The sequence below is a fragment of the Aplysia californica genome, unplaced genomic scaffold, assembly GCF_000002075.1.
Source record: "Aplysia californica isolate F4 #8 unplaced genomic scaffold, AplCal3.0 scaffold01291, whole genome shotgun sequence".
Classification (NCBI taxonomy): domain Eukaryota; kingdom Metazoa; phylum Mollusca; class Gastropoda; order Aplysiida; family Aplysiidae; genus Aplysia; species Aplysia californica.
In genome coordinates, this window is record NW_004798561.1 from 40,757 (window position 1) to 63,655 (window position 22,899).

The window sequence follows — 22,899 nt, forward strand, 5'->3', positions numbered from 1 at the left end:
CCCCACCATCAACAAGATTCAGATCATGCAGGGATGGGTTTTTTGGGGGTTTTTTTGGTAGAGGTTTTACGGCGCTCGCAACTGCATAATGTCATATGAGCGCCAGAAGATTAGAGGTGTTACAAGAGAGTAACAAACATTAAAAAAAAGAAGGGGAGATAAGGACGATAGATGTTTGATAAGAGAAAGAAGAAGCAAACCACACCAGAGCACCCGCCAACCACCCACATGTAGGAATGTGGGACACCACTGTACCACAAACACAAAGAAACAATGTGCTAAATCTTCGTAATTGTTTCACTCCCCCCCCCCCCCCCCATTAACAAGACTCAGATCACGTAGGGATGTGGGACACTTCAACACAGACTGTATTAATGTAAATTGTTGTCAATGTTTCACAATCCCAAGGACAATTTAAATATCTTTGGAGGTAGGCTCCTTTTTTTCTGAGCAAGCAACAGCATCAAGGACAGAGTGGTGCTTGAGTGCCGGTGTGCACACAGATACTTGCATTCAATACTGGGCAAAAGTCAGGAAAACATCCTCCACTTGACGGCACTCGACCCATTTAGCATATTCGAGGGGCCACCACTCTCCATATATGCGACTTTTTGGGTCGCTGTTATAAATCCTTCCCTCGTTAGTTATCAAGGTAATTTCTCATGACACTGGACAGACCGTTTTTTAAATCTGAACTCTATTAGCCTGATTGCGCAGTAATTTTACGCACTTTGGACCAGTCTGAGCGGGTGTCATAGATGGGTGGGGGGGAGAGGCGCGAAGGTGCCCCCTGAGGAAACAAAAATTCTGGGTGGTTTCAGGAGGGCATGATTAGACGTTTTGCAATGTGGGTTGAAATTTCTTTTTTTTTTAAAGTAATTGATTTGCAAGTTTTAGTGGCCATATGTAAGATCTGCAGCAAAAAATAGTCATTGATCCCTTAAAGCAGTGCGTCTGTGAGCGGGAGCAAAAGCAAAAATTAACTGGTTGCCCTCGTTCCTAGTCACTTATACAGGGGAGGACAAAGGATCCACGGGACGAGGCAAGGGGTACCATTCCCACCTGGGTGAAGTGAGGAACATTTGTGCAGAGTACCTTTTCTGAGGACACAACGTCGGGCCCCCGACGGGAATGGAATCCATGATTTTACGGTTGCGAGTCAGAACGCCTTACCACTAGACCACCGACACCAGTCCTTTTACATTATTATCATGAAAAATATAATTGATAGTTTAATTATTATCTTGATCAATGCTCAAAGAAATAAGAGTACTGACCACAAAGTCTGTCCTGGTACTTCTCTATCACCCGCAGCAGATCCATGCTGGACTTCTGGATGGCCTTGAACACCTGGAAAGTGATCGCAACAGAAGAGAAAGTCAGTAAGTGGAAGACATGGTAAACATTTCTGATTGTATGAGCCCATAACAAAGATACATATAGAACCGTGTAGTAAAGGACAAATACAAATTATAATGAGAAACAAAGCCAAGAACTTACTTAATCAATATCGAAGACAGCCTTTTGTCTTCAAAGGAGGAACAATGAATTTCACCATCAGGACAAGACTTATGATTAATATTATTTAAACTGAACAAACATTGCTGTCCCAAAGAGAGAAAAAAATAATTGTAATGTAAAGCAAGTTTTGACATCACTTTACAAATTTACTGAAAAATTAGAAGCAGAGAAAGCAAATTTTGAGAGGATATTAGATGATAACTGGTAGTGTTCTGAAAGGAGTGAAGCCGACACTAGCTTTGGAACTCATTGAGCAATGGTGAGTGAAAACAGTCAAATTTATAGTGCAAATCTCAGCAGATTCATGGCAACTCCGGAGAAAGCGACATATCAGACAGGGAAAATATTGACGTCATGACTGCGTGTAAGGAACTGGTTTTTCACTTTAAGTACACTTTGAGCTATGGATCAGATTGTGACTTTGACAAAATTGTGTAAATGTTTGTCTTTTAAAAACAACAACAACAATCTCTTTACAAAGCACTCACAAAAGATAAGGTTCCTGACCTATATTTAGTCGACTTTCACTGTTTTTGAATACACACTCATCTATCTAGCAACATTCTCTATTTTCAGTAACCTTAAATTCTATTCCAGAATTCTTCATAATTTCTCCCACCTCAAGTTTCGCGTCCAATTGAGCATCTGAAGCAACAACGTGCTCATCCTCCTTCTTGCCGAGCTTTTTGATGACGGCCTGTTTGGTGGTCCAGTACGTCTCCTTCATTTTGTGCAGGGTCGATGTGTTGGTGTTTTCAACAAAACGGTCATAGTTGGAACCTGAGTACCCGTACGTCCTGAGAAACAAAGGTATATTATATCAGATTATGACTGTGACAAAATTGTGTAAATATATGTCTTTAAAAAACAACAACAATCTCTTTACAAAGCACTCACAAAAGATAAGTTTCCACTAGCCCGTATATTTAGTCGACTTTCACTGTTTTAGAGTACACACTCATCTAGCAATGTTCTCTATTTCCAGTAACCTTAAATTCTATTCCAGAACTCTTTATAATATATATATATATGTGGAACAAACTCGATTTAAGTATGGACAATATATCGCTGCAGAAAAAGACGAAAGGACAACTTTATTAAAAAAGTTATTTTTTACTGCTGAATCTTGGGAGGGAAACAAGACTAAGTTATTCACAATAAAATCATTATTTACTTTCAAGAATCTCCACATTTTATGCTGCATTCGTTCGGAGTTCTAAAACTGTTTTTTTTTTACTTTAACTGGGAAGCCCTGACAATATATCACATCCAAACACTTCCCACTCTGAGGTAAACAAGGAAGAAATTATCGTCCAAAGTCGAACCTGTTTAAATGTGGGGGGAAAAAAACCCCATACATAATAATAGAGATAGCATTTGTATAGCGCAAATCCCCGCTCAACAGCAAGCTCTGTGCGCTTCACAATCTATACTATTACCCCAGCAGACCTGAGAGTATTCTGAAACAATCTCAACTTCCTGGGAAGCATACAGTGCAAGCAGCCATATGTAGGCGCTAAAACACTAACATACTGACAAGATCTTTCGCTGTCTATGGCATCTGGTTCAAAACATACTCTTTTGAAATGTACTAACTGAGTACACATTTAAAGTAATAATGTAATAAAAACGGGCCACTGGCAGGTGGGGAAAAAAAGGTAGCAACGTACGACATTGTGTTTGTGAAGGTCGGATTCCCCTTAGTCTGTCTGTCTCTGATGAACTCCAAAACGAGCAGCCGATTTGTTGAAATGAGACTCTCTCTCGGGAATAACTTGAGTCAATAATCTACTCTAAAGAAGAATGTCCATTCCACTGCATGGAGGTGAAACTGTACTGATCTGAAAGAAACAACAAAGTCAAACATCAGCTGAAGTAAATTTACGATTTAAAGAATAAAACTGAGAAAATAAATACTTTCTTTGACATAGACATTTTCTTTTCCACCATTTCAGTAATCTTACATCTCATGTTAAAATCTCATATTTATAATCCAGTTCATAAAGTCTTACTTTTGATCACAGAGAAAAACCATTTAACTTTAACCATGGCGTATCATAAATTAGACAAAATAAATCCCATACGTTTAAAAAACCAAGAAGTACTCTTTTGAACAACATACCCTTTCCCTCACAAGAAATCATCATTGCTAGCACAATTTGTTTTCCTTTTTTAGGAGGGATCCACTGCAGTGGCCTTTTTAGACTTCACGGTGTTCAGAAACTGGTATAAAGGTACATCCTCAACCTCCTAGGACAACCTGGCATCCCTAGGCCACATCTAGACCAAGCATGGGCAAACTATTTACTACAACCTTTAGTTTAGTTTTAGTAGAGGTTTTACGGTGCTTGCAACTGCATAAGGTCATATGAGCGCCAGAAGATTAGAGGATTTACAAGAGAGTAACAAACATCAAAAAGAAGAAGGGGAGATTAAGGAAGATAGATGTTTGATAGGAAAAAAGAAGCAAACCACATCCGAGCACCTGCCAACCACCCACTCTACACCCTTTGAGCTAGACCTGGCCTGCGAGCAGTTTTTTAGTTGGGCTTGAAATACGACTCAGTTATTTTAAATAATAATTGAAACCAGCAATGAGTTTACGATGAATAAAAACAAAAGTCTCTTTTCTTTTTAGTTTTAGTAAGAGTTTTATGGCACTTGCAACACAATAAGGTCATATAAGAGCCAAAGATTAGAGGTGTTACAAGAGAGTAACAAACACAAAAAAGAAGGAGTGGAGATAAAGATGATAGTGATAGGATAGAAGAAGCAGATCACACCAGAGCACCCGCTAACCACCCACCAAAAGTCTCTGTCTTGAAAATGAAAATCCATTCACACAGTTTCTGGCCAAGCTGGAAGTAGGATATATCTTATAGTTTATAAACTATTTCATGAAACACCCTTGGGTGACATGCTGTGATGTCGATTTTAGTCTCATTTTTGAGAACTTTTAAAAGTATTTCAACTGATATCACCAAATCCTCTCCAGCAACTTGGACACACACTTGCCCATCTCTAGACATGATCTATAATCTATTTGATTGACACAGAGCGCAGCTGTTGGTAATTGTCACAAAACAAGACGAACAAGCCATACTAAAAAGCTTAGCTTTATTATAAAAGAACATGCTGCTAACTCTCCTCAATTGGTAGATAGCAACTGATGATAATACATACAGGTGAACGGACAATGGACACAGTACAGCAGCAGGGCAGAGCTACACGACACAAAAATACCGTGACAGACGAGAAACAACAAGAGAAATATCACCACAATAATGACCAAGAGATTAGCCCCATTTTCAGATGATCTCTATTGAGAAATTCTATTCAATTCGCTTTATCAAACATTAAGGGAAGGCACGGGTCTTCAAAATACGATGTTTAGGTCAAAATATTGATTTTCAACTTTTTACATTTTCGGGTACCTGATTATGTTAGGAACCGATACTCTCTGATCTCCATTAGAAAACATTTTTTCAATTTCGTTTTTAGGGTCATCTCTATTAGGGTACCTTCCTCAAAGCAAGGCCCCTTTTTCATCCAATTAGCCCCAGATTAGCCCATAACTGAGTCTACTTTGTGAAAATAATCATAACTCTGTAGCTTTATAAAAGATAAAACTAAGCCAGCACTAAACTAATGCTATCCATATAAGGAGTTGTGATACCCTGTAAAGTGTAAAAATTTGCCCAGAGCGTAGAACTAAATTAAAGAACATCTGACTACCAGAATAACGTACTAGACCCTCAAAGTCATAATGACGGCTAGACTAGCTAGCAGTACGGCTAGACAGCTGGGCTAACCGTACTTAATAAAATGGCTAGACTGACCCCCCCCCCCCCCCCCCCCAAAAAATAGGCCTACTGAATTGTGAATAAATTTTTAGTTTGAATTTCCTAAAGTATTTGTATTTGAGACGAAACCAGGTGCTTTAATGACAGTGCGTGTATTTTAAACCTCTGAATAATTTTACTAATGAGACCTGTTTTCTAATGTTAATAGGGCCTAAGATAGGTACGGCTAGAATGGCAGGCTAGTTAAAGTACGGCTAGACTTCTTGGCTAGCTGTAAGGCTAGACCGCTAGGCTAGCCGTACTTTTAGGATGACTAGACAAGCAGGCTAGTCGTACTTAATTGAAGGCTGAATTGTAAATGAAATTTTTAGTTTGCAATGCCGAAAGTTGTAAGTATTTCAGACAAAATCAAAAAGTGCCTTACTGACTTGCATGTATTTTAAGCCTGAATAATTACTAGATCTAGATCTAGGTAAGATTGTACTTTACCGGACCACCGGTCGGAACTACTTTCGCTATGGCGCCCCTGGTGCCTAGTGGCCCGCTATTCTTCGTTTCCGAGCTCCCCTACTCACTCTCCTACTCAGTTTTCTACGTCCTCACTCTTCAACTGCCAGCAATCGACTGACGTCTCTTACCGGGTTTTTCAGTCATCACGACCGTGCCACCGTGCCCTTTGACCCATGACCCTGACATCTTGAGGCTAATTGGTCAATCTAATCACGTGGTCCACTATTCTTATTTGCTCGCAACTCCGCTGGCCTGGCCTACGCTAGGCCCTAGGCCTACTCCTGGTCCGGCAAAGTACAATGGACCAGAGGGCTAAAGATGCACACGAGAGCTCATTTGCATAATTGCAACCCCCTCGGCCCTGCTCGCGACTTGGCGAGTATCTACCCCGATTGTCCGTTCATGTTATTGTTTATAATATGTGTGTGTCAGTGTCTTTAAATCATTGTTGCCAGGGGGGCTGAAACCCCCCCTCCCCCCACTGTTGTTACATTGATATGTAAACACGACTGTCCGCTCATGTTATTGTTTCGCATTTTTGTGTGTTTTCTTTATCATAGTTTCCAGGGGGGCAAGCCCCCCTGAACCCCCCTCTCGCTCACCTCGCCTCGCCAGTTGCCGCTGGCTTGCGCTGTGCGTGCGCGAAGTCGCCCGCGGAACTACCTTTTGTCCGCAATGACTATGAGAGCGTAGTTAGGCTAGGTGTGCGTAGTAATCACGGACCGAGACGGGTGGTCCGGTAAAGTACAATCCAGCCTAGATCTAATGAGACCTGTGTACTCAATAGGTTTGAGTCAATGTCAATAAGGCCAAACCTAGATCTAAGTATGGCTAGACTGGAGACAGCCGTACTTTAGACTCTTAGGCTAGGCTAGCCACTTCGTTTTAAGTAAAATGCCCTATGATTGCTAAGTCTATGCATAACGGATTTTGAAAAAATCATGTATGTCTTCCCTTTACTTTATCTCCAAGGGGGGTAAACCCACTACGTCGGGGCCCTTTTTTGGTGCTAAAAATGACAAAAATGTCATTAAATGAGTCATAAAATCGAAACTAACAAACCTATTTTGATAGTACTCTACTTCATCTAATGAATGAACTTCCGGTATAAGAGACCTGTTTTCGGCAACTGTCGAAAAGTAATTTCTAATCGAAGTCATCGTAAAGGAATGTGCCCAAGCCGCTGTCACCGGCAGAGTGGTTCCGAATAGTCACTTCGATTTGGAAAATGTTGAACCCAGGCGAAGAATTAAAGGCTTGGAATTAAAAGCATTTGGACGGGATGATCTGACTAGCCACCTGTAATGCCGATATCTAGATCTAGCTATACATGCCAAATACCAGGGGATCCCTTCCACTCACTATCATCAGGACCAGAAAACTGACACTGCTGACGCTCTTCTGCCTCTGCTGACAACAAATTGTCAATTGATGATGAAAATTGTTAATAAATTTTACATATTACAATCAAGACCAAAAAGCAGCAAAACTATTGCTCCATATTTTATCCGTCATAATGAGTAAAGTGTTCTTTCAATAAATGTTCAATATCTTATCATGTCTTTTCCAACACATTTCTAGGCAGGTTCTATGCAAGATAAGCCAGCACTATAATTCACCTGTTTTGTCATCAGATGCCGGCCATCTTTGTTTTCTTCCGAACGAGTTCTTCCGATAACACTCGTTTGTTTACGGAATCAATAATTCAGAAACGTACCGGAAGTATTTCTCGCTTTCGCTATAATTAATTCTTTATTTTCTTTTCGGCAAGATGAGGTTCCACGTTTGTGAAGACAAAGATGTGTCTTGAGGATCCTTTAGTTTCACAAGAATATCGAACATCTAACCTTTGAATAGTAAACGGAATTTGTTGTCATAATGGCGACCAGAAGTCTTACTGAGGTTTTTATTTTGATGAGAAATAATGCTCTCCAAAGCAGACACATATTCTCCGAGCAGGTAGGTTTCAGAATCAGAGTTCCAACTTCCAGTAATCCAGTGCTAAAACAAGTTGCCTAGGCCTGAGCCTACATTACAAAGGCAAAGGTTAAGAGTGGAAATAAATAGGCAGAGGCTAACCCTATAGGTGTTTTTGTTGTTGTAGAGATCAGGTACAGAATCCCAGAATCCAATCTTGACCTACATCTAGATGGGAAGATTGAAGAATACCGGACCACTCGTATACACACTATACACACACACATTATTGCGCGAGAATGTGGGACGGGTGGTTTGGGGCGGAGGATGGGGGGGGGGGGGGGGGGGGGGTCTCCCCATCTGACAAAATTTTGATGAATGGATCTACCGGTCCAAGATTCTCCATTGAGAGTGTGAGAGACATTAAAAACTGGGGAAAATCGTGAATTCCCGAGGTTGATTGAAACATTAGAATCTAGGCAAAAAAGTCAGTCCGCTGGTCCGGTATTCTTCTCAATCTTACCTCTAGATTATTCTAGATCTAGATCTAGATACTTTTCTGTCAAGTTCTTGAAGAGAAGTCCAAGAGTGGATATAGGCAGAGTCTAGTCGGCTGCCTCAAGTCAAGTAAACTAGGCTAGAGTAGAGTAGGCAGAGGTGCTTCTAGAGGCAATTTTAGTTGGGATTTTAGTTTTAGAAGAGGTTTTACTGCACTCGCAACTGCATAAAAGTAATGAGTGCCAGAAGACTAGAGGTGTTACAAGAGAGTAACAAGCATAAAAAAGAAGAAGGGCAGATAAGAACGATAGATGTTTGTCTCAGGAAAGATGTAACTAAGTTAGTTCTAAAGCAAACCACACCAGAGCACACCTGCCAACCACCCACAGAGGCAACTTTGTTGTTTTATTTATAGAGATTAGAAACAGAATCTAGAGATCTAATCTAGATCTAAATCTAAATAATTTAGTCTGTCTATCTAGATTCTTTATCATTTATAGTCTCTTTCTCTTTCTCTAGACTAGATATTTTGTTGTGTGTGGCTGACGAGGAAGAACCCAGTTCTTGTTTGATCTGGTAGTCGTCAGTGTTTGATTTTGGGTTTTGTCACGCTTGACACTTAAACTTAATTGAAGAACAATCAGAACAATGAAGCAGTGTAGTGTAGAGGCCTAATCTTGCCTGCTGATGGGACACCTTTCTGAATGCAGTCCAATGCCAATTGCCCTGGCTACAAATTTAGACAAAAATATACACGGAAGCTTTGGCTTTGGGTAAAAAATAATCCCACTACGCAGGTTCCCACTATAGTAGTGCAAAGGGGAATAATTACCAAAAAATCACACTCTATGCTCTCCTCTACTGTCTTTTTGGCCTAGCCTAGGAGGCCTATATATGGCAACATTACTTTTGGAGTGGCTCACGTAATGTGTCCTCCGCTCCATCTCACTCTTACGCCTGTCCCACCACCTCACTCATCACTGGACTGGCCAATCACAACACCGCACTGCTGATTGCCTGTTTGGAGCCCTCCATGAATCCCCTTCTCCCACCTAGAGCTCGCTCGCTCAATCTCTCCCGGTATCCAAGTTTGGGCCTTTCCTTGCCCCGTTAAACCCAAGCACAGTTTAAAATTGAGTTAACAATACATAGACAGAAAAAAGGGGCTTCCGGTAAGATCCCGCTGTAGAGATGGTCCCGCTGCAGGGAATGCTGCTATAGTCATGCTCTACTGTATATATTATTGCTGTGGGTGGTATCCTTTGACCCTGAGAAACCTGGACCTGATTGGACATATATTATTACTTAGACGGAACAAAAAATCAAATATCAATCAATGTATTATAATTAGGCTGGACCTTGCTGTTATTGCCTTTAACAATCAAACTACTCAATTAGTAAAATAAAATACGACACACTGTAATTCTATCATTGAGGAACATCTCATTAAAATTTGTGATCTTGCGACATGCAGTTTTTAGGGTATCCTAGAAAGTTATTTGGAAGCCTCTTTCAACTTTGAATTTATGCCGGAAGGAAAAGCATAGAATAAGGAAAATAAAAGTAGTGTTTGGTTTCATTTTGAGTAACTTCTGATTGTGATCAATTTTGTCAACATTATTGCAACATTTTTAATTTGAATTTTGTTCCTTTTCAGACTGCAGATGACAGGACGTCTCTCATGTCCAGCGCTCATCTGGACCCGGAGCTGGGCCTTGCATCGGCACGGACTGGGAATCTGCCCCCTGATTGGTGAGTTTATTATTCTCATATTCTTGATCAGTGTGCCTTTTTTCTTTCCTTCTTCCTTGTACTTCATCATCCTTCTCCTCATCTACCATTTTCTTTTAAAATAGATAGTGTGGGGGGGGGGGGGGGGGGGGGGCAACTGTAATTGTAACCTCTTAACTCTAGATAACATCTACTGGAGGTCACTTCATTCGGACATTTTAACTCTAGATAACATCTACTGGAGGTCACTTCATTCGGACATTTTAACTCTAGATAACATCTACTGGAGGTCACTTCATTCAGACATTTTAACTCTAGATAACATCTACTGGAGGTCACTTCATTCGGACATTTTAACTCTAGATAACATCTACTGGAGGTCACTTCATTCGGACATTTTAACTCTAGATAACATCTACTGGAGGTCACTTCATTCGGACATTTTAACTCTAGATAACATCCACTGGAGGTCACTTCATTCGGACATTTTAACTCTAGATAACATCCACTGGAGGTCACTTCATTCGGACATTTTAACTCTAGATAACATCTACTGGAGGTCACTTCATTCGGACATTTTAACTCTAGATAACATCTACTGGAGGTCACTTCATTCGGACATTTTAACTCTAGATAACATCTACTGGAGGTCACTTCATTCGGACATTTTAACTCTAGATAACATCTACTGGAGGTCACTTCATTCGGACATTTTAACTCTAGATAACATCTACTGGAGGTCACTTCATTCGGACATTTTAACTCTAGATAACATCTACTGGAGGTCACTTCATTCGGACATTTTAACTCTAGATAACATCTACTGGAGGTCACTTCATTCGGACATTTTAACTCTAGATAACATCTACTGGAGGTCACTTCATTCGGACATTTTAACTATAGATAACATCTACTGGAGGTCACTTCATTCGGACATTTTAACTCTAGATAACATCTACTGGAGGTCACTTCATTCGGACATTTTAAACAAAATGAGTTCAGAAAATTTTCTACGTCATGGAAACTTTACATGATGTGCTTTGGTGGGGGAGACTGTTTCAGATAATGATCTGTTTTGTTGAGAAAGTAGGTGTACATTTGTAGTGCTTTGAAAATGATAAACGATTTCTTATGGTCTTTGATTATATAGATTGTTTTTCCTTACTTGTATGCTGACCAGATTTTTCATCTTGCCCCCCAGGATTGACAAGCTCACAGAAATTCAGTTTGAATTTACAAAGATTAAAGAGAAAAGTGAGTCTTTTGGAGCTTGTACTTTTTGTTGTCATGTCCTGACGCAAATTTAAAAGAAGAGTTTATAAAAAGGTATGAATTCACAGTTATCATGTATTTTTGTGCTCTTTTATCAGAAGGGATGAGAAACCCCTTTCCACAGTGCTCTTGATTCTTTTCTTTGATACATGTATCGATAATCGTCATTTGATGGGCAATGACGGTTGAGGAAAAGAGGTAGCACGGTGCATGCATGTCAGTATTTTGAAAGTGAAAACAGGAACAAGGACTGTGCACTGATGTGTGTCTGAATGGAGGGAAATGTACATTCTATCTCTAATGAAAGTAGAGTAGAGAACTCATTAATCTGTGTGCAAGTTCTCATTAGAAGCCTTTTTGTGACCATGTTTGCTGGACGTAACTCAATTTCCTGATATATTTTTTTCTCTCAGTTTTCTGATAGCTATTCCCATTGATCTCAATAAAAATAATAGTTATAGTACTCTAATACCGAAATGTTTTTTGTTGCAGTGAAAGAGCTGAATTCTCTCCACGATAAACATTTGAACCGGCCAACACTTGATGACAATGTTGATGAGGAACATGAAATTGAAATTAGAACACAACAGATCACACAGGTGCTGTTATTTATACTTTCTGTCAATTTGCAGTCTTTTCCCAGATATTTGTGCACTTACCTTTTCGTTTCTGTAACCATACTTATCAAACTTTATTATTTCAATCATAGCTTCAACGTGAAAGTTGAATTTTGCTGTTGTTGTTGTTGTTAATCTACTTTTGTGATTTGTCAGAAATTTTAGGATTTTATTATTAACACTTTTCCATCATATTTTGGGGAAAATCCAAAGAAACTTGGTGGTAAACGTCACCAATCGGTGAGATGAGGCGGCAAAGTGTTGAGGGATAGGAACATTCCCATGAATTATTATATTATGACTGATCCATAGTTTGCTGAGCTTTTTAAATGAACATTGTTGCTACGTGACGGTAGGAAGCTGTAGATGGAAGAAGATGGCAGGTGCTGCTGTTGTTTGTCTATGATGGGTATTGCTGGAAAGAAAGATACCATTCATCAGTGAATTATATCCTGGAAAGAGAAGGTTTCGTTAAAGTGGTGTGATTTGTCCCCAGATGTTTTCCCACTGCCAGCGTCTAGTCCAACAAATCAACAACCAGAGCAACAGAGGGCCGTCCTACGAGCAAAAGTTGTCCCACAACATTGTGGCGTCGTTAGCCCGCACTATGCAAGAGATGTCGACCAACTTCAGGAAGAGCCAGTCTGCTTACTTAAGAAGTCAGTAGCTACCCGTGTTTGTTTCGTTTGTTACTTGCTTACTACTCATCACGCCATCTGGTGTTTGCTTACTTACTACTCATCACGCCATCTGGTGTTTACTTACTTACTTACTACTCATCACGCCATCTGGCGTTTAGGGCAGCAACAAAGGATCTCCAGCTCTGTCTGTTTTGGGCCATCTTGGTCAACGTCCCCCACGAATGGTTCCAGGATTTCATTTCAGACTCTACTGTGTGTCTCCAGGTCATTTTGGGTCTGCCCCTCTTGCGACGTCCTTCGGGTGTCCAGTGGAGGGCAGTCTTTACAATAGAGTCTGGTTCTCTTCTTAGAACATGCCTGATCCATCTCCATCTTCTCCTTGTTATTATGGTGGTCATGTCCTCTTGCCTACATTTCCGTGAAAGATCTGCGTTGGAAATCTTGTGCCACAACATTGTGGCATCGTTAACCCACACTATGCAAGAAATGTCTACGTACTTTAGGAAGAGCCAGTCTGCTTACTAAAGAAGTCAGCAGCTACCCGTGTTTGTTTCGTTTGTTACTTGCCAATGTTTATTTACTCTGTGCGTGGGTGGTTGGCGGGTCCTCTGGTGTGGTTTGCTTCTTCTTTCCTGTCAAACATCTATTGTCTTTATCTCCCCTCCTTTTTTGTGTTTGTTACTCTCTTGTAACACCTCCAATCTTGGGCGCTTATATGACCTTATTGTGTTGCAAGTGCCGTAAAACTCTTACTAAAAAAAAACCCAACTTACTCTGTGCAGGGGAGAGCCGAGTATATTCATGTACCCTGATGATACTCTTGATGATGATGGATGTGGGTTTTTTTCCGTTTTGTGCGCAGGGTGATTTGAATTTACGGCTATTGTGGAGAAAAATTAGATTGGGCTTTTTTTGGACGACCTGTTTGTCACATCCATGCAGGTTTTGGAGAAAAGTGTCCTGCTAATACACAGAAAAATACTGTGGTTTGGTCGATTGTTGGAGCAATCTGTGCTTGACTTTAATGTCGAAAGATTTTGTCAAACACAATTTTTCCTTTCGCTTGCAACAGTGAGAATGATATTCTTTGATGGAATGTAGAAAAGTGATGCTGACAGTTTTTTTCTCCATGAATAGAACATCGGGCACAGCTCTTTCAAAAACCTCATGTTTCTTACAATGGCATGTGGTCTTCTGTATTCTTCTGTATTTGAAGCAAAAAGCGTAATATTTAAGTTTTTAAAAATGTCTCTCGTTACAAGAATGAAGATTTACATTGCTACTTCGTATAGATTGTGAAACGCAGAGAGTCTGCTGTTGAGCGGAGATTTGCGCTATACAAATGCCATCTATTATGTTCTTCTCTGGTAATTGCTTTGTATCTTCAGAGATCAAAAACAGAGAAGAGAGATCTCAGCAGTTTTTTGGCACCAACTTGAGTCCTGACTCGGGCCTGATGGCAGACAGCATGGGAATGGACAGCGATGTCATGTATGATAAGGTAACAGTATTGCTGGCTTTAGTTTAGTGTTTACGGTGCCCACCAAAGAATGGACAGCGATGTCATGTATGATAATGTACAGTCCGTGTCGGCTTTAAGCACGCCGGCCTTAAGCATGTTTCGGACTCAAGCACGCTAAACGGCTCTTACCGAATTTTTGCTATATAAATCACACGCCTTTTAGCACGGTAACTTCGGCTTCAAGCACGCTTCATTTACAAGACAGTCAATATTTTCATGATGACCCCTCGAAGTTCGAACACAGTCTACACCGCAGCAGTGGAGTGTGTCAAGAGAAACACAAAGAACGCAAGTGATGGACACACACACTCAGAGGAAGGCAGAGAGATGCACACAGCCGTGCGCGCGGACATAGGATCTAGTCTAGGCCTAGGGCAAAGCTACACATGACCAAAAAAAAAAAAAATACAAAGAGAGTCGGGGAGACGAGAAAGGGAGGCTGGCTGCGATTTCACCTTTGACCCTCGCTATCCATTAATCCTGATTGTGTATCACACGCGAAGTGGGATGAAGGCGATGGTATGAGTGGCACAGCGGGCAGTGGTACGCACAGGCAGTGTGTTACAGTAGGCATAGTGTGCTGTATCATGACTGGCCGTCTAAATTAAGTTTTCATTTCCCATTCGACCACAAAACAAAAACAAACAAGCGAACAAAAACTACCATGGCGGGTGGCTAAATAACTGCACACTTTTGCGGGACCGCTATAGGCCTACTTACAAACAAAGGGAAATAGCACGGGGAATTTTCTACATGAAAATCTCTGGATTATGTCTACTTCGCACTTAGGCATGCTTCGGCTTTAAGCACGCTTAAGCTTTCTCCCTATGACCGTGCTTAAAGCCGGCATGGACTGTAACAGTATTGCTGGCTTTAGTTTAGTGTACCCTGTTAGCAGTGCTCACCGAAGAGTCAAGCTTTCTCACAACCTGTGAGTGGTAGAAATATCACGTTACAAGTGTTATTGAGATTGTTGCTGCTGTACACACTTTATAGTACTAATTTCTGTCCTATTTTTCTTGAATTCTTTTAAATAGCTCTGTGACATTTCATAGTAATAATAATTTTTTTAGGTTAATTCTAAATTGTATGCTGCCAGGATGTGCGTTTGATGTGGGAATGACAGTTTTGATAAGTTTCCAACTCGTGTGAGTTGTATGTGCAATCCTTTGTGTACTAACTATGTGGTACTTTTGATTTATACTTTTATGATTATATGTTTAATTTTATCTCTCTAAACCATTTCTTAATGTATTAGCTTGTGGAGCCTCAGGCATCCACCATCTTTTTCTTGTATTGTCTTTTGTTTTTAAAAATTTGTCGAAGTCTAAGGTCCATCTTTCCTGGAGTCTATTGTATATGGCTAGATTCTTCTTCGTTGCTCACAAATATGAGTTTGATTTTCCTGATGGGAAAGTTTTATTTCCTCAAATGTCGCCTGCCTTTGTCACTTTCTGTAGGGCTTCTGCATCTCGCTCTGCTATGGTTGTGTCAATAGGGGAATAAAATATTTATGATTAATCTATTAGCAGTGATGTTGTTGTTATCGATCCCTCTCACCCTTCTATCCAATGCCATGTAGTGATAAGTGCAGGATTGCTGCAGTTGCTGTAATGTTCCATAGAGTGTGTTGTCAATGTTAGGTCTCGGAGGGAGAAGGGATCAGCGGTGATGGAAATGTAACTTCAGGGGGTATCTTTCACGAGGGATGGGAGATATATCGATGGTAAATTTAAGAGAAGAGTTGAACTGATTATTCTCACATTGATCTTCACGATTTGGTTTTGGTTTCAGCACTTTCAAAAAATTAAAGTCCCTGATACCGTATGAGTTCTACGTTTTTTTAAATGTTTGTCTTCCGTCGTCAGGGCTTCACGTCTGCTCAGATGCAGCTGGTGGACGACAACAGTGAGTTTGTCCAGCATCGAGAGAAAGAAGTGGCCTGCATTGTCCGGTCCATCACAGATCTCAATGAAATCTTCAAAGATTTAGCCTCAATGATTGTAGATCAGGTTTGTCGTTTTTACCTCATTATTTTAGTACTTTGCGACCTGAGTGCTTTCTTCTCGTATCTCCATTTTTAATAACAGTGAAAACAGTTCATGACAAAGAGTGAGCTTAAGAAGGAGTCACACTTTCATTGTTAAAAAAATGGAGATACGACAAGGAAGCTCTGAGGTTACGACTTGATGGATCAAGATTATTTTGTTTAATGTTGACTGCTTTGAAATGGACCATTTTAGGGGGGGGTGGTAGTATTTTGAATCTTATATCATTACATGCACTTGCTGTACAAATGTTGGTATTAATTTTAAAGATGAAACAAGAATATAATTTGGTGAGGAATCAAAATATATGCTCTTTATAGAAAGTGTTGTATCCACATTGTTTTAGTGCTGTATTAAAGTTTTGTGGAGGTACAGCTGCATGCAGTGAATTATTTTTTTAAGGGGGAGGGAAGATGGATTTCTCTAACTTACTATATTGTATATCAGTAGTCATGACGATGATGAGGGAATTTCCTTGTTTTTTTTCAATTTTTTATATTTTAAAAATTTTTGTGTCTGTTGTATATTTTGTGGGTGGTTGGCGGATGCTCTGGTGGGGTTTGTTCCTTCTTTCTTATCAAACTTCTATTGTCCTTATCTCCTTATCATTGTTACTCTCTTGTATCACCCACAAATCTTCAGCACTTAAATGATGTAATCATATTCAAAGTGCTGTAAAACTCTTACTTAGCGTTGTGTATTTCAGTTAGTGATAATTTGAAGCTGTTTCCTGAGGGATGGCATTCACACCAATACAAAAAGTGAAATATTGTCATTTTGTTATCTCGACAGGGCACAATCCTGGACCGAATTGACTACAACATCGACAACGCAGCCACCCAAACAGAAAAAGGTTTAGTCCAGTTGCAGAAAGCTGAAAAGTATCAAAAGAAAAACCGCAAGATGATGTGTATTCTGATACTTGCAGCCGTCATCATCGTCCTCCTCATCATTCTCATCGCTGTGAAAAGCTAGCGAATGCTCAGAACTCTGTGATATTATTTTATAGCACGTTATTTCATATATATATATATATATATATATATATATCATGGCATGTATAATTGTGTTATTGTGAGGTTTTGTTAGTGTTTGTTGGATTCATTGTTCTTGTTGCCTTCCTGTGTATGATAAAGTTGTGAGCGTGCCTGGTGAAAGGGACCAGAAGACGCATTTTGAAAAAATCTGGGTTTTTTTGCATTTTCATGTACAGAGATCATTTCTGAATAATATGCTTTTTGAATTTTAAAGATATCTTCTGTAGTTTTTGAGATGTGGGTGATTTTGTAAGGCAGGGTATGAAAACCAAAGTTTTGAGAAAAACGGCTTTAAAGTTTCCCCTTTGTTTCTGCTTGAAATAGACAGATCTACGCTTCGAGACGACCTGACAACACATTCATTACTCACAAACCAACTTTAAAAAGCAGTTAAAACAAAAGAACAGCTTTAAAGTGTTTATATTACGTCTTCAAAACAAATTCACCACCACCTTGAGCAAGAGTTTTCAAGAAATAGATCTAGGTTTGCGCAGGGCAGAAAAATTGCGACGCAAGTTTGCTCTCCGAAAAGGCGAAAGGGTGTGGATGCGCAAAGCTTCGCTTTGTTTATATGTTCTAGATATTCATGCGCACAACCCGCTATTAGAGAGGGGAGAGAATGACCTAGATTTTGGTGTGCAATGTGATTGGGTCGACTTTATGAATGGACAAGAGAAATCATCCGCAGGGTGTACTCGGAAAACCAATTTTCTCGCGCATTTTGGGGGGGATTATGCAATATAACTCGTGTTAAAAAACGTCTTTAAAAATGTATTTAAAAGTCGAAGAAACTCAAGTCCTTAACTAAATGTCGATATATTAATGGCTAAAGAATCCATTTTTAATGGAACTTAGTTTTTGTCAAAAATTCTATTTTTGACCTTTGAAGCCTGATATCTCGGTTCGAATAAATGTGTCTTCTGGTCCCTTTCACAAGGCACGCACACAGTTTACTGTCACAGAAAGGGGGTCTAGTGAGCTAGAGTTTTGCATTTAAGGAAAGATGGTAGTGACAATTGTTAAAATCTTCAAGTTCAACAGTTTGCCATTTATTTTTCTAATCAATTTTTGGGGGGTGAAATAGGTGATCTGGTGCGTTGAGTGAAATGTGAGCTGTTCATTTTATTGAATCTGTTACGCCAGTGTAGGTGTTATCAACTTGTAATGTTGTGGATGCTTTAAAAAATTTGTCCCTTGTTTTTGAGCATGTGAGTCATTAGGGTGTTAAAGGGAATACCTATCTTTGGACATTTAGAAAGTGTTCTGCAGAGAACATTTAGGATGTTTTTTTGAGTAATGCTAATTTGAAGGGAAGGAAAAGTTTGTTAGCCGGCATTCTCAACGTAAGAAGATAATACAAAAGATAAACAGCATTATTTGGAAATAAATCCAAAACTAGTGAACAGAACTAAGGGTGAAATGCTAGGAAAAGATGAGCGTTACCCGTATCTTTCTGTACCTTCCTTAGGTCTGCTAGTGCTCCAAATTGTTCTTCTTTTAGTCTGATGTTTGTGCGTATAAGCTGCTTTCGTCTCGGTCTTGACTTGACCTCTGTACTGCGCGTCGTCTGCCTAGCACTGTGTTGTTTGAGCCCACCTATTACTTGAACAATATTCCCATACGATGTCACCTTTGTGTGTGTAACCCGTTTTGTTATTTGGTGTCCTTGTTGTGTTTATGAAGACGGAGCGTAGAGCGGACCCAATCTTAGGATACTTTTACAGTTGTCCTTCTCTACCCTGAGGGTACTAATGAGGTCACTGTTAAAACTAAGTCACTGAATTTGGACTGCTGTACAAAGGTTCTGTGCGCAGTGCAAAAAACAAGTGATGGTCAGCTGAAATATAACGTCCGAAATTTTCTGTTATCTTGAATTTGTTAGTAATGTTAGTTATATTTGAAAGAGTTGAAAGAGTAGATAAACCTCTGATGCACTTCCTGTTGGATGAACGGCTTCTGTTGATTGCCTCATTTAGCTTTTCTAGCTCGGTGACTCGTTCTTGTTAATCTCCACTCATAGTATCAGTTAGGTTATATTGACTTTCAATTTTGGCTTCTATTTGCGTGGGTGAAGTCTACTTGTACTTGTGTTGATGCAGTTGTGGGATGTATGGCTGGAAGATTCACGGAGGATGGACCGTCTGTCTAGGAGAATTGCTCCTATAGGATTCTTTTTCTACTGTGGGGCCGCACGTTTCTTTCAGTGTTATCATGCCTATTTAGGGACTCTCACACCCCTTATTTATACTGCACAAATGCTTTGGTGTGAAGGGTGTCGGAGATATGTTCAAGAAAGGCTAATGTGACAATGGTGTGCTTGGTTGTAATCCTGTACAACTGAAGAGTTCTTTCTGGGATGACTTGACATCTCTTTCTAAACTGAGTTTTCTGTTGTTGAGGCAGTGCTAGCTAGCAAAGCTGTGAGTTTTCCGTGGTAGGAAAGTTGGCAAGATTTCTTAATTAAGTGTTGATGGAGAGGAAAGGTGCAACTTTTCTAAGTTTCCAAAGTTCTCCCTGTGTAGGTGTTACCACTGCTATAACTGAATGCTCATTGCAGATAAATAAAGGTACAAGTATGTGGAAAAAGCTTCTCATTTTGAAAATATTGCAGTGAATGTTTCAAGGTTGTTTTTTTCCTTTATATCCCAGTGAGAGGCTAACATCAAATTGCTAGCGTTTCGTTGAAATTTTGAAATTATTTTTTCAGGTTTATAGAGCATCAGTTCACGTTTTACGCTAGTGTAACGCAAGTATAATCATTTGTAATGTTTTTCTGTAACGCACTTATAATCATTAATTGTAATGTATTTCTGTATTCACCTGTGAGAAATTCAATGAAATCATGAGACTGAACAGTTTTTCGGGGAAGGGGGTTCTCATGTCGTGTTTGAAGAAATAGCATGATTGATGTGACCCAAAACAGTCTTACTTAACTTTGGCTGTGTGCAATAGGTGAAATCAATGGCCAGTAGTAGGTGGTTCTTGTGATGCTTTTCGTCTGGATACTCGTTCAAGCGAGTACCAGATCTTGCTAATTATATTGTCTGATGCTGCCAGTCTCGGATGATTGTGTGTGGTGAGAGCTGTATGTTAACTGTGATGTCAAGGACCACACGATATCGACACTGGTGCTCAGTCGTGAGTCTGTGGTTTTGTTTATAATGCTGTGCAAATGTTGCCGAGTTGTCCCACTGGTTTTCTTCAGTAATCAAGAGATTATAAGTTTCAGTGTTCTTGACGAGCAAAGTCTCTTGATTCTTTATTGAATTTGCCTTGTGCATCATGCGTACAAATTGTTATGTATTTATTTTCATAAAGCGATTAATTTTTTTTCTCCAAATGACAACATTCTTCACTTTCATTTTGTTTTCCCTTTAAAATTTGAATGGGCTATGCAGTCTTTTCAGCTTTCCGTCTTTTCATTCCAGTCTATGACAGACATTCCACTCATTCTGAAATGTTCTCTCTCACTTTCCGTCATTAATCCTTTTTTGTTTGTGTAAATCTGTGATAATGTAAAGAAGTGTGTCCATTGATAGATATGTTTTTTAACCCTGTCCGTACGTCGTGTTTTATTATCGTATCCATACGACGTGGGGAATTCTGTGCCACCACTTTCCGAAGCTAAAATGTGAAAAATACAACCCCATGGGTACAAAATGACCCCAGGGCGTACAGGTAGGGTTAAATTGATAGAAGCTTCTCTTCTTTTTTGTCTGCTAGTCGATCGTTTTATGTTAGAGGCCTGTACTAAAAGTAATTTGCTCTGATATAGATGTGAAAGGTCAAAAAGTAAAGACAGAAATATATGTTTGTGGATGGGGATGGTCATTGTTGATAGATATTTTCTAATGAGGATTTCAGTAAGTTGCTTAGTTTAGCATTAAAAAGGGGTTATCGTAACATAACATAGCAGAGAGGAATTCAGTTCCTCAGGATTATCTTTAATCATTATAAGTCGCTCTCTTTATTTTTCAAATGTTTTAAGAAGCTGAGTAGGATGCTTTGGTGCACACACACCCCCCCCCCCCTGGAAAATATGTTTCATACTTCAAATATTAGCAGTCGTTGTGAAGTTCTTTGTGGTTTTATGACATGCAGTCCTGTCCATTTCCTGCTTGTATTAGTTATATTCCTCCTGAAAGGAACAATTATACATGGGTGCGTTTTTTGTCCTCTGCTGGTTTGCTTCTGACTTTTTTGTTTGACAAGATTAGACCAAAATTTGAGTGCTTTCAATGCAGTGAAGTCTCTCCAGGCTGTAAAATAGTCATAGGTTTCCAGGTACGTTAGGACTTGTCATTTGTAATTCAACCTTCACTTTTTTAAATGCAGAAGTTTAGCTGGCTATGGTGCAGGTGACTATGTGTTGAATCCTTAGTAGGCTGTTTTTTAGCTGAGGTAGTCTGTGAGTTTTCAGGGTTCTTCACACTCACTTGGCTTGGTCCTATCAGGGGCCAAAGGCCAGCCCCATAAAAGATAATTACATTGCTGATGTGTATAAAGGCCATACAAGTACCAAGTATGTGTTTGCAATGTTTCTGTTCATACAGAGAGTTTTGTCCTGGGTGGTTGGCGGGTGCTCTGGTATGGTTTACTTCTTTCTTATCAAACATCTGTCGTCTTTATCTCCCCTCCTTCTTTTTTGTGTTTGTTGCTCTCTTGTAAAACCTCTAATCTTCGGCACTATATGACCTTATTGTGTTGCAAATGCCGTAAAACTCTTACCTACTAAAACTAAAGAGAGTTTTGTCTGCAGAGAAGGGAATCTTTTCTTCATATGGAAATGTGTGTCGCCCAGATGTGATGGACGTCAACACATTGGCTAGTGGTGGGTTCTACGTGTGTAAAGTTTACGTAATACAAGAGACTGGGATTAGAATCTGGCAAAGCTGGGATTTTGTTTCTGTTTGTGTATCTCTTGTTTGTTTGTTGGTACCGGTACACTGGTGACTGACATCAGTGGACCAAGTTCCCCTTTCTTTCATTTTTTATCTATATGAAAGAAATCTGTTGTGAAGTTGTTGTATGGTTTTGTGTTTGTCCATTGTGTTCAAAATGGCCTAGTCATCGAGATGAACCTGTTCTTGACACTTTGCTTCTTGCTCTGTGTTACTTATTCTATGTACATGCCAGTGATAAACGAGTCACTGATAGGTTGCAAAGGAAACAAAAGGAACATGTTGTTACGCTATTTTGTTTTTTGGGGAGATATTTTTGCCTTTAAAAAAGAGAAGGATTCAATTTACATGTTTATGGACATGTATGGTTGTTGAAAAAAGTCATCTCAGATTCAGTCTTGTGGAAGGCAGTCACAAAGCTTCCCTTGAAACAAATAGCTGTTGGGTACTTTTGAAGAATTGTTGTCCAGTCAGATTAAGAGGTGTAATGTTGGTGCCCCTATCGGTAGTTTTCATTGAACACGAAAGTACCACAAGATCTCTCCTAAAGACATGAGTGCTGTGAACGTGCCAGTGGAGGTGAAGGTGCAGAGGTCAAAGTTCCCTCTTTTTGTCTCCTTTGAGTTGAAACATTTCTTACTCATTTTTTTGGGGGGGTGAAGTTTAGAGTAGAGTCATTTGAAAGGCTTATTTAATATATTGTTATATCTTGTCTTTGTTTATTTCTGTCTGTAGTTTAAGTTTAATTTTAACGTGCTGCACATGTTTGCTCAAGTCTCGGTCTCAGCTTGGTTTTTTTTTGGTTGTATTTTTGTCCCCCAGATACTGTTTGTGCTTGAGTGTGTTGTGTCAGTGTGCCACTCTGAGAAAGTCTAACCGAT

At 39.7% G+C, this 22,899-nt stretch overlaps 2 protein-coding genes across 2 annotated transcripts in view; one reads left to right on the top strand and one right to left on the bottom strand.

The window, feature by feature from the left end:
- LOC101848865 (islet cell autoantigen 1) overlaps positions 1–7,509 on the bottom strand; it is a 22,734-nt gene extending 15,225 nt beyond the window's left edge. Inside the window, exons 1-4 of the mRNA XM_013090460.2 lie at positions 7,454–7,509; positions 3,192–3,362; positions 2,141–2,318; positions 1,278–1,350 (exon numbers count right to left, since the gene is read on the bottom strand). Coding sequence (XP_012945914.1) covers positions 1,278–1,350; positions 2,141–2,318; positions 3,192–3,196 — 256 coding nt within the window. The 5' untranslated portion in view covers positions 3,197–3,362; positions 7,454–7,509. The remainder of the gene's footprint in view (positions 1–1,277; positions 1,351–2,140; positions 2,319–3,191; positions 3,363–7,453) is intronic.
- Positions 7,510–7,601: 92 nt separating this feature from the next.
- On the top strand, positions 7,602–21,632 carry LOC101848402 (syntaxin-16). The gene is made up of 8 exons (XM_005112488.3): positions 7,602–7,793; positions 9,907–10,001; positions 11,182–11,234; positions 11,745–11,851; positions 12,366–12,528; positions 13,899–14,011; positions 15,901–16,044; positions 16,873–21,632. Exons 1-8 carry the CDS (start codon positions 7,713–7,715, stop codon positions 17,053–17,055), a joined length of 939 nt encoding a protein of 312 aa, XP_005112545.1. The 5' UTR covers positions 7,602–7,712; the 3' UTR covers positions 17,056–21,632.
- Positions 21,633–22,899: the final 1,267 nt, after the last annotated feature.